A 10,938-nucleotide genomic window follows, 5' to 3' on the forward strand; every position below is an offset into this window, starting at 1 on the left:
CACCTGATGGCAACAATGTGATACGTTATACAGCGACATCTACCCGCCATCTTACCCCCTACCCACGGTATATAAGTTCAGAGATGCATTGTTATGAAAAGAAGAAAATGCTTAATGATACATTTGTCCGTGCAGGGGTTTCCTTTCATCTACCAGCAGACGCGCGACTGTTTAAACTTGCAGCAGACGCGCTCGTTGATATTCGCGCTGTGTCGCTGGAACGAGCCGCTCGCGCAGAAGATCGTCAACATGATCTTCCAGGCGATCGCCAAGCACGCTGAAGTAAGTAATTAAAATAACTTTGTTAATTTACTTGTTTATTGGAAGTTTTTATTGTGTACCAGCCATTCCCTGACACTTCCATATAATTTGTTGTGGGCTTCGCAGAGCTGCAGTCCTTTTTTTAAGTTGCTAACGCTGCTGGTGGAGGGTAGCGGCGGCGGCGGTGGCGCGTCGGGCGGGCTGCCGTGCTTCACGCAGCTCGTGCTCGCGCGCCTGTGGGACGTCGCCGACGTGTGCCCGCACGCCGCACTCGAGTGGCTCGCGCTACAGGTACGGGCCTATCATGCTAGCTATAGTAATATAGCTCTTACTGTTGAGTCGCGTTATGATCGTTTGAATTGTATTTGTTAATTATTTCCTGGATGCTATAGAATGTTTAGCCTATAGAATAAGGTAAATATTAACAATAATAAAATGTTATCCATCTACTACTAATAGTTACTATAAAACTTTGATTTGCAGCACATTCTCTATATTTAAACTAGAGAAAATTTTAATCTATACTATTATATAAAGCTGAAGAGTTTGTTTGTTTGTTTGTTTGTTTGTTTGAACGCGCTAATCTCAGGAACTACCGGTCCAAACCGAAAAATTCTTTTTACGTTGGATAGCCCTTTGTTCGTGGAGTGCTATAGGCTATATATCATCACGCTATACCCAATAGGAGCGGGGCAGTAATGGCTAATCTCAGGAACTACCGGTCCAAACTGAAAAATTCTTTTTGCGTTGGATAGCCCTTTGTTCGTGGAGTGCTATAGGCTATATATCATCACGCTATACCCAATAGGAGCGGGGCAGTAATGGCTAATCTCAGGAACTACCGGTCCAAACTGAAAAATTCTTTTTGCGTTGGATAGCCCTTTGTTCGTGGAGTGCTATAGACTATATATCATCACGCTATACCTAATAGGAGCGGAGCAGTAATGGCTAATCTCAGGAACTACCGGTCCAAACTGAATAATTCTTTTTGCGTTGGATAGCCCTTTATTCGTGGAGTGCTATAGGCTATATATCATCACGCTATACCCAAAAGGAGCGGAGCAGTAATGGATAATCTCAGGAACTACCGGTCCAAACTGAAAAATTATTTTTGCGTTGGATAGCTCTTTGTTCGTGAAGTGTTATAGGGTATATATCATCACGCTATACCCAATAAGAGCGGAGCAGTAATGGCTAATCTCAGGAACTACCGGTCCAAACTGAAAAATTCTTTTTGCGTTGGATAGCCCTTTGTTCGTGGAGTGCTATAGGCTATATATCATCACGCTATGACCAATAGGAGCGGAGCAGTAAAGAAACATGTTGCAAATACGGGGAAAATTATTAGTTTTGAGAGCTTGCGTTGCCTGCGCTGCGTAAACGGTTAAAGTTATGCAACAATGATGAATGACGGGATCGTTCCTCTTAAAAAGTTCTAAAAAATATATTATAAAACAAAAGTCCCCCCGCTGCATCTGTCTGCCTGAACGTGTTAAACTCAAAAACTACCCAACATATTAAGATGAAATTTGGTATGGAGACAGTTTGAGACCCTGGGAAGAACATAGGCTCCCGGGAAATTATTACTTTTATAACGGAAAACTTTAGCCTGAAAAACTTTATAACGCGGGCGGAGCCGCGGGCAAAAGCTAGTACTATTATATAAAGCTGAAGAGTTTGTTTTTTTGTTTGTTTGTTTGTTTGTTTGTTTGAACGCGCTAATCTCAGGAACTACCAGTCCAAACTGAAAAATTCTTTTTGCGTTGGATAGCCCTGTGTTCGTGGAGTGCTATAGGCTATATATCATCACGCTATACCCAATAGGAGCGGAGCAGTAATGGCTAATCTCAGGAACTACCGGTCCAAGCTGAAAAATTATTTTTGCGTTGGATAGCCCTGTGTTCGTGGAGTGCTATAGGCTATATATCATCACGCTATACCCAATAGGAGCGGAGCAGTAATGGCTAATCTCAGGAACTACCGGGCCAAACTGAAAAATTATTTTTGCGTTGGATAGCCCTTTGTTCGTGAAGTGCTATAGGCTATATATCATCACGCTATACCCAATAGGAGCGGAGCAGTTGTGGCTAATCTCAGGAACTACCGATTCGAACTGAAAAAATCTTTTTGTGTTGAATAGCCCTTTGTTTGTGGAGTGCTCTAAGTTATATATCATCACGCTATGACCAATAGGAGCGGATCAGTAATGGCTAATCTGAGGAACTACCAGTTTGAACTGAAAAATTAGTTTTGTGTTGGATAGCCCTTTATTTGTGGAGTGATATAGGCTATAATATCATCACGCTATAACCAATAGGAGCGGAGCAGTAATGAAACACGTTGCAAAAACGGGGACAATTTATTAGTTTTGAGAGCTTCCGCTGCGTGCGCTGCGTAAACGGTTAAAGTTATGCAACAATGTTGTATGACGGGATTGTTCCTCTTAAAAAGTTCTAAAAAATATATTATAAAACAAAGTCCCCCGGTGCATCTGTCTGCCTGAACGTGTTAAACTCAAAAACTACCGAACGTATTAAGATGAAATTTGGCATGGAGACAGTTTGAGACCCTGGGAAGAACATAGGCTTCCGGGAAACTACTACTTTTATAACGGAAAACTTTAGCCTGAAAAACTTTATAACGCGGGCGGAGCCGCGGGCAAAAGCTAGTTTAAATATAAAATCGTCACTAAAGGTATATTGATGCAGGTCCCACGCAACAAGGCGGCGCACGCGTGGGCGTTGCGCACGGCGGAGCGGTGGGTGGAGAGCCAGCTGCTGGCGGCGGGCGCGGCGCGCGTGCGCGCGGCGGCGGCGCTGTTGCTGGTGGCGCTGGTGCCGAGCCAGCACTTCCGCGCCGGCTACGCGCGGGCGCGCCCGCACCCCGCCTCGCCGCACCACCTCGCCAAGCTGCCCGACACCGCGCACCACACGCTGCACCAGGTCGATAAACACGCTATAACTATTATAAAAGCTACCCTCAGTATTTTCAGACGGCCGCAAGTTAATTGCTTCATAATCTCTCAGCGTCTTATTAACCTTAAGATAGATGAAAGTATCACGTAGTTGTAGCACCGTTAATGGCAAATTTTGGCCCTGAGAAAAAAAAATAAGGGTAGTCATATATTATGTGGTTTAATATATACGCCTATAAATAACTTTAGACCTAATTTGATGTTAAAGTTTCTACAATGTTCTTATTATTTGTAGGTATACACTATGCTGTTGGGTAAACTGAAGGCGGCGCGCAAGTACACAGACATCGCAGTGCACGGCACGATGAAGCTCACCGCGTACTTCGGCGTCATGTCGTATTGCGTCGTTAGCCGGGTCGAGAAGTTAATGGTAAGGTGTAGCATATGAAGCTTATATTATGACTCTTAGTTAAAATAAATCTGATCTACTAATGAAAATAATTCATAAGCCGTAAAATGGTAGTATACTTTATATCCTACATAAAAGCACGTTTCTTATGGTACTAATGAATAATAACTTTCATTATCAAAGAATAAAAAGGAAAAATCTCCAAAATTCAATTGCCTCACAGTTTGGTCAATACTTCAACGACCTGTGGGACCTGTACCACCCATCGATATCGGAGCCGTCGGTGGCGGTGCACCCCAACAAGCAGGCGCTGCTCACGTTCTGGCACGCCGTGTCCGTCGACTGCCCCGAGAACGTGCAGCTCGCGTTAGCCAACCCGCGGCTCATCAAACATATCGCCTTCAATTATATACTGTAAGTTTGATAATAAACATGTCCTACATTGTGTGCAAAAGCTTGTTTATTGCGCATTATTGACCCTTAAAGCCGTCTTATAGAGCAATGTATATGTGTTGCTATTTTTAAGAGATTGAACAAAATTACAGACGATCTTCTTACAATCGATATTCCATATCGATATGGAATATCGATCGTAAGATTTTAATACTTTTATATTTGTTTATTTAATTATCACAATATTTGCCTTAGATATACCATAAAATTAATTTTCTATTTGAACGTATACAATAAAATGAACGTAAAATATAGCGCGGACCACGAGGACGGCGAGGTGGTGGCGTACAACCGCGCCATGCTGCCGCCGTACTACGCGCTGCTGCGGCTGTGCTGCCGGCGCAGCGCGTCATTCGCGCGCTCGCTCGCGCAGCACCAGAACGTGCACTGGGCCTTCCGCAACATCGCGCCGCATGCGCATCTATATCCCGCAGCTGCTGACGAGCTGCTCAGGTAACTGACATTTTCCTATTGAAACCAAATTATATATAGTAGTGTCCAAAGAGCCGTCAGTTATGTTTTAAATTTATTATATTAAGTATATACGCATAATACTATTATTTTACATATTAAACACAAAACGGTGTATGTCCAGATTGGCTAGAGTGCTGGCCGCGCGTGGAGTGAGTAACAACGGCAACGGCAACGGTACGAATAGCAGCAACAGTAACAGCAACAGCAGCAGCGCCGGCAATAGCAACAGTAATGGCACCAGCAGCGGCAGTGAGACGCCTGACGGCAAGGAGGCAGCCGCTTTCAGGCGGAGCACTCTCTCGGCGTACCTGCAGGGTAATCGTTTATTTGCGTTCGTTCACAAAAAGTACCTGCCAATACCACTTATCCCTCTTATTGAGCCAAAATCCGGAATGCAGATAATCCGGAACAAAACAGTATTGCACTACACGTGTGTTTCATATGGGATGGGCAAAACAGCATATTCATCTAAATATTTATATCCGTTTTACTCAATATGTATGCAGGATTAAACGGCAGGACCTGTTGGACTACACTCATATCCGCTTTCTGCACATTGGTAGAAAACGAAGACGACAGGCTGTACGTCGTTTACAACGGCGGGCTACAGATGACCTTTGAGGTAAGTAAATTTATGATTAGAAACATTTAGCATGTATATAGCATTGGCTCCCCTGCATGGTGATGTATCGTTGTCGATAGGCACTGCATAGCCTGCACGCGGTGTACGTGGAGGGCGGCGGCGGCGGCGGGGGCGGCGGCGCGGTGCGGGCCGAGCTGGCAGCGGCGCTACGCTGGGCGCGGGCGCTGTGCCGCACGCTGCGCACGCGCCGGGACGCCAAGGAGGCGCGCGCGCTGCTGCTCGCCTGCAAGGACTGGCCCGAGTGCGCGCGACGCCTGCTCGCCATGCTCAACCTGCACCACCGGTTCAACCACCTGCGCGACGCCGCATACGGTAATTCATCACATTACTAATAATATTTTCTACTAATTGTTCTCGTTGGAAAGTTTCATAATATCAAGCTTATGTGCAGAGCTATTTTTATTTCATATTTAAATAATTTTAAAAATATCTAAAGCAAGTGTCATTTTTTCGTTTTGAAATATAAATTCAGATTGATAAGCCATTGTATCGCATGTAGGTGTGCTGCGCGAGCTAGTGTTGATCGGCGGCAGTGTGGCGCTGGGCGCGCTAGTGCCGCTGGCAGCGGGCGCGCGGGGCGGTGCGGGCGGGGCGGGCGGCGCGGCGGCGGGCCCGCGCACGTCGCCGCGCTCGCGCACACGTGTGCGGGTCGCGCTCGCACGCGCCGCACCACGCGCACCACCCGCCGCAGCCGCTCGGCTCCGCCTACAGACCATATCATAAGTTTATTGGTAAGTCAACGCGTCACATTGTCACTGATAATAATTTATACGCAATATGGAAGTTACATACAAATTATGTTATAAGTATACATAATTTGTATTTAATGCAGTAATAAACCTCTCAATCTCGATGAAGTGATTATCACAGACAGTCGTGAAAATGAGGTATAGAAAATGAAAAGTTAATAATGGGTCAAAATTTTAACCATTCAAGTTATCTTCTTAATACAACTGTTACAGTAAGCTTGTATAACGTCAATGAATAAACCAGGTAAGTATTCGACGTTTATATTTAATCAATTAAATATTACAAAATATGGAATGATTCAACAATCTAGTCACGATTTGAGTCGTAATCGTGGTTTATCAAAATCTGAAAAAATATTCGTGTCATACAAAAAAATATTTAATAGCAGGATTAAATTGTTGGTCAGTGGAGCCAGTTTTTAATGCAGCCTAAAGTTTGCGTTTGTGGCGCGTTGCAGACACTTGTTGCCGCGTGGCGCGCACGCAGCGCTGCATGTCGGAGCAGCTCGTGCTGCTGTCCGCGCTGTGTGCGCTGGAGGCGGTGCCGCTGCGGTTCAACTACTTCGCCGCATTCTGGCGGGACGTGGCCAATTCGCCGGTAAATTTCATAATATTGATTAAAATTTTTATATTAATCCTGAATAGCTCCATCGGCTTAGTTGTTTAGTAGCAGGGTATTTAAATTGAAATCAATTTGTTAGTTATCTGGAATTCAACTTTGTGCATGCTGAGAGCATAATCTAAAAAGGATGAGTGTCTATTTCTTAGATTATTCGTTATCGATACACCCGTAAAATATTGGGACACTTTTGAATATTTTTAGTTGTTAACATACGTCATGTATATGCTCAGGCTGATTCCAAGCTTGAAGAGATGCTGTTGGAATGCACAGTCGTTACCGAATACATGGACGCGATTCTACTCGACGAGCGGGAGTCCCTGGAAGACCCTGCGATATATGAGTTCATGCAACATTACTATCCTAAGGTATATATTATGTTCAAGTATTTAGAGCCAGTTAAGTCGATATTGTGACATTTTACGATACAAAATTTATACGACACGGCACAGTGTGTCTCGTTACGAATTTTAGAGTAACAACTTTCAAAACCGAAAATAGGTATTTCATTTTCACATTTTGTTTGAGTGCAATCAAAGTTTTATGTAGTAGTGTATGTTGTCTGTATATCCAGATGGGTAATGGCGCGCCGGGAGTGTCTGGCGTGGCGGGCGCGGCGGGCAGCGCGTGCGCGATGGGCGCGACGGAGGCGCTGGCGGAGGAGGTGTGCGGCGCGGCGGCGCGCGCGCCCCTACGCTCGCTGCTGGGCGGCGCACGCGCACTGGCGCTAGTGGCGGGTCGCTCGCGCCTCTCGCCCTCCGCCGCGCGCCTCGCCCTCCGCGCCGCACACGCCGCGCAGCAGCGCCTGCACCACGTGTCCGGTACATACACATTGCATATCACTTCCACAACTGCTTTCTTAACATAAGCTATAAATAGTTTTTTATTGTTTTTATTATAATAGATTTTTTTTTAATAAATCCTCTTGCAACCTGTATTAAACTAATAAGGCTAACGCGTTGGCAGCGCCAACGAGAACAATGAATAATTATCGCCTGACAAATTGCTTATTTTATTTTACTGTCATCTGTTTATCAGTTATTTGTTACAGCCGCGTATAATTGCCACTATCTTTGGCACTAAAATACATAGATAGATAACACTAGAGGTGCACCAGGATGGGTGAAACCGTGACCATCTATAACTTGCGCTTCCGATAAATACATCGTAATCTAATCGCCTAACCTATATATATGTGATCGCAGAGGAGGACAACTCCGAACCGGAAGGCGGTGAGACGGTCTCATGCGTTGCGGAGGTGGCGCGGTGCCACACGCCAGAAGGCAGCGAGGGCGAGGAAGCGGCGGAGGAGGCTGTAGCCTCCCCGGAGGACGAGCCCGAGGAGGAGGTGGCGCCGCGCACCGACTACCGCACGCACCTCGCGCACGTCATACAGGCCCTGCTCAACACGGCGCAGCACCACGCTGCGGACGGGTAGGACCCGCTCACGCTACTCTCTATACTCAGTATAGAGACGTCTGTACACGTTTTATTACACAATATCCTCTCCCAAACACGTTAAGGTATGATTTCGATGACCACAGCGAAGCGGATTCTGGAATGCATTTATGGCGTTTTATGTGACCACTAACGATCAAAATACCTTATTTATGGAACTAAAAAATAAAATGTAAACAACATCTGCCTACTTTGCGATTATCTTCATTGTAGTCTGTGTATTTGACAGACATGAACAAAAGATTTGTTCAAAAGAAAGGTACTCTTTGTTTACATTTTATCTTTTCTTTTCAATAGATATGATATACATACGTATTCCGTTATAGTCTGCAATGGTTGTCGAAAATATACCTTTACCCTATTTTCAATTATGTAACGTGTGACAGACTCACTATTCGATGATTTGTAACAAAATCACGAATAGTGATTTTCATATATTCATTGTAGTAAGCCATATGAAGGTACACTACGGTTTTGACTCCGATAAGTGAGGCCTGTGTATTAGAGTGTATTGTTAACCCCTGAACAGCGCGTATCGTCGACGTGAAGTATTTGTTTATAGCCTTATAATTTTGTTTTTTATTTTTTTACATTAACCTCCAAACTGGAAAAGTTTCAACGTATCAATATCACAATACTTTTAGTAAAACTCATAACAGTTTATTTTAATCTACAATCTTTTTAAGATAATATTTAATACTGTATTTTATTCATAGATGTGGTTGCATATTTTTCATACAATCTCTTTAGTATGTGTGTTCTTATATAATTTTAAATACAGTTTGTTCTGCACGGTTCACAAATAATTATACTCAGTAAAAAGGCACGCGTTTGCGTCACAAAATGTTACAAAAGTATTTAAATCGATAACAATTCGTACAATGTAGAAGAAGTTATTATAATATTGCATTCGACTGCTCGTGCGCGTAAGGGTGTGTCCAAACCTGATTAATGCGCCGCGAATGCGAGACGGATGCGCAGAACGAGTTTCATTAATTGCTAATTAATTGCGCGCGCGCCGTGCGTTCAAGAATCATGACGCATTTACCATATTTGGACGTACCCTAACACAGCAGTCGACGTGCCAGTCATTAATTTCACTAAAGCATGGTCATTGGTCATGTAGTTTTAATTTTTTGTTCAATTCGCGTTACTTATAAATTGGTTTTCGTCCTTTGTCATCGATATGTGTACATTCCAACATGCATCGTCTTACTGATGTTTAGGTGTTTTATTTTTGAAAGTTTGTGGAGGTCGAAATTGATTTTGTTATACCTCTTGTTCGCGCTGTGGATACAGTCGGTGGGTTTAGTAGAGACATTCACGAATGGAAATGTATTCGTTGTAAAGATGATAGAGGTTTTACATTTGTGCCGTATGCACACCGCGAATGAAATTTATATAACGAAAATAAATTGAACAAAATTAAATATAGCTCAGGCCCACTTCACATCTTCAGTTTGACGAGTAAAGATCAAGATTTCAGTAATATTTTTACTAAGTTTTATTCGTAAGTTCAGCAGAAAGGAGAAGGGAGAGAAAGACAAAATCCTCTAAGACACCTCAGTTATGATTTATATCAACCCATTTGGTGAAGAAATAATTTATTTCAGATATCAACTACTAGATTTTCTTTTGCTGTGGGTTGGCTCCTTTCTGCAAAACTACAATCAATTCAGGCTTGAATTACCTTTACTCGTTGATCTGGATTGAGGAAAGTAGGTCTTTAAGGTCCGCTTACAATAAACGATCCCATGCTGAGGAATACCCTTTAAAAAAAGTCATTTATAAGCACGTAAAAATCTTTTTCTGATTGGTCCATTTTCTCTGTGAATCAAAGAAAGTAATTGGGATCCTTAGTTGAAAAACAGGGGATAAGTATGCCCTAGAGGGATTGTAGATACATAATTTTTTGAGACCGGGCACATGTTATTTCTTTTATATAAGGAAACAATACATCTACGTCCAAGAATGCAATTATTTTATGGTTGTCCACTAGTCTGCGCCTGGCTTTTCATATGAGTAAAGATATAGCTATATACAAAACACCGAATGATTATTATAGTATTTTTTTGTTGCTAACAGAAATTCAACTGAAAATTAAGTCACAAAGATCCTCATTTGAGTAAGCAAAAACATAATATTACTTCTTTTGATTACTTGGTAGCTATTTTTATTGTTGCACTTATTTTAAACTATCTTATTTATTTCTGACTTTATTCTTCTTTTAAATATATATGTTGAGTTGTTTGTGCGTAGAGCTTCAGATTTAATATATTATAGAGAATTGTGATATAATTATGTCTTAAATTCAATTTATTATTGGTTTTCGTTTATTTATTCGTTGATAAAGTACAATTCGTTTCTTTAAAACTTTTTTACTTCTATTAATACGAGCAATAGATCCTGTTAGCAATAAAACCGAACTCTAATTCTATAATCCATCTATGGCATACATGATATTTTATTTATATTTTTTTTCTTAAAACTATACTTTTCGGTAGGTCTTTTTATTGTTTGATGCAACTCGTAATATTGAGTGGAATAACAGACAGTCGTATGTAGGCTTCCGTTGCACTAGACTTCTTTGCTGCTGTTTTTAGTCTCAGAAAGTCCGTAATTAGTGGCTTCATTAGGCATCCACTTTTCATTTGGGTACCAAAGCGTTGAAATGACCATAATTTTATTTAAAGCAGTGCGCGGTGGTTTACTCATACCAACTAATCATTCAATAACTGCAATATACAGCGTGCATCAGCGTTATTCAGTCAAGATTTTTTGTTTAGTGCAGCTGCAACCATGTATATTTTTGGACGTTTATATTTTGATCTGCAGAAAGTATTTTTTTTATATGTTAAATGTATTTTATACTGTATACTTTTTCTGAAAAGCTAACTCGTCAACCGTATCTTTATTGGTGTACAAATTATTTTCGAATGTGTAAACCTTATCTTTCTC

The 10,938-nt window shown here is 42.2% G+C and overlaps 1 protein-coding gene across 1 annotated transcript; it reads left to right on the forward strand.

Annotated features, from left to right (window-relative positions):
• Nucleotides 1-87: 87 nt before the first annotated feature.
• On the forward strand, nt 88-7,960 carry LOC119191792 (ubiquitin carboxyl-terminal hydrolase 34-like). The gene is made up of 14 exons (XM_037445658.1): nt 88-282; nt 388-552; nt 2,970-3,203; nt 3,471-3,605; nt 3,808-3,998; nt 4,293-4,490; nt 4,633-4,826; nt 5,018-5,133; nt 5,214-5,466; nt 5,654-5,794; nt 6,362-6,501; nt 6,756-6,890; nt 7,097-7,343; nt 7,728-7,960. Exons 1-14 carry the CDS (start codon nt 94-96, stop codon nt 7,958-7,960), a joined length of 2,571 nt encoding a protein of 856 aa, XP_037301555.1. The 5' UTR covers nt 88-93.
• The last annotated feature ends 2,978 nt before the right edge of the window (nt 7,961-10,938 follow it).

Source organism: Manduca sexta, unplaced genomic scaffold, assembly GCF_014839805.1.
Source record: "Manduca sexta isolate Smith_Timp_Sample1 unplaced genomic scaffold, JHU_Msex_v1.0 HiC_scaffold_1922, whole genome shotgun sequence".
NCBI classification, from domain to species: Eukaryota; Metazoa; Arthropoda; class Insecta; order Lepidoptera; family Sphingidae; genus Manduca; species Manduca sexta.

Excerpts from the sequence above, each read along its gene's own strand:
- LOC119191792 (XM_037445658.1), top strand. The coding sequence starts at position 94 with ATGAAAAGAAGAAAATGCTTAATGATACATTTGTCCGTGCAGGGGTTT. Across the intron at positions 553-2,969 it reads TCGAGTGGCTCGCGCTACAG|GTCCCACGCAACAAGGCGGC; the intron begins GTACGGGCCTAT and ends ATATTGATGCAG. Across the intron at positions 3,204-3,470 it reads CGCACCACACGCTGCACCAG|GTATACACTATGCTGTTGGG; the intron begins GTCGATAAACAC and ends TATTATTTGTAG.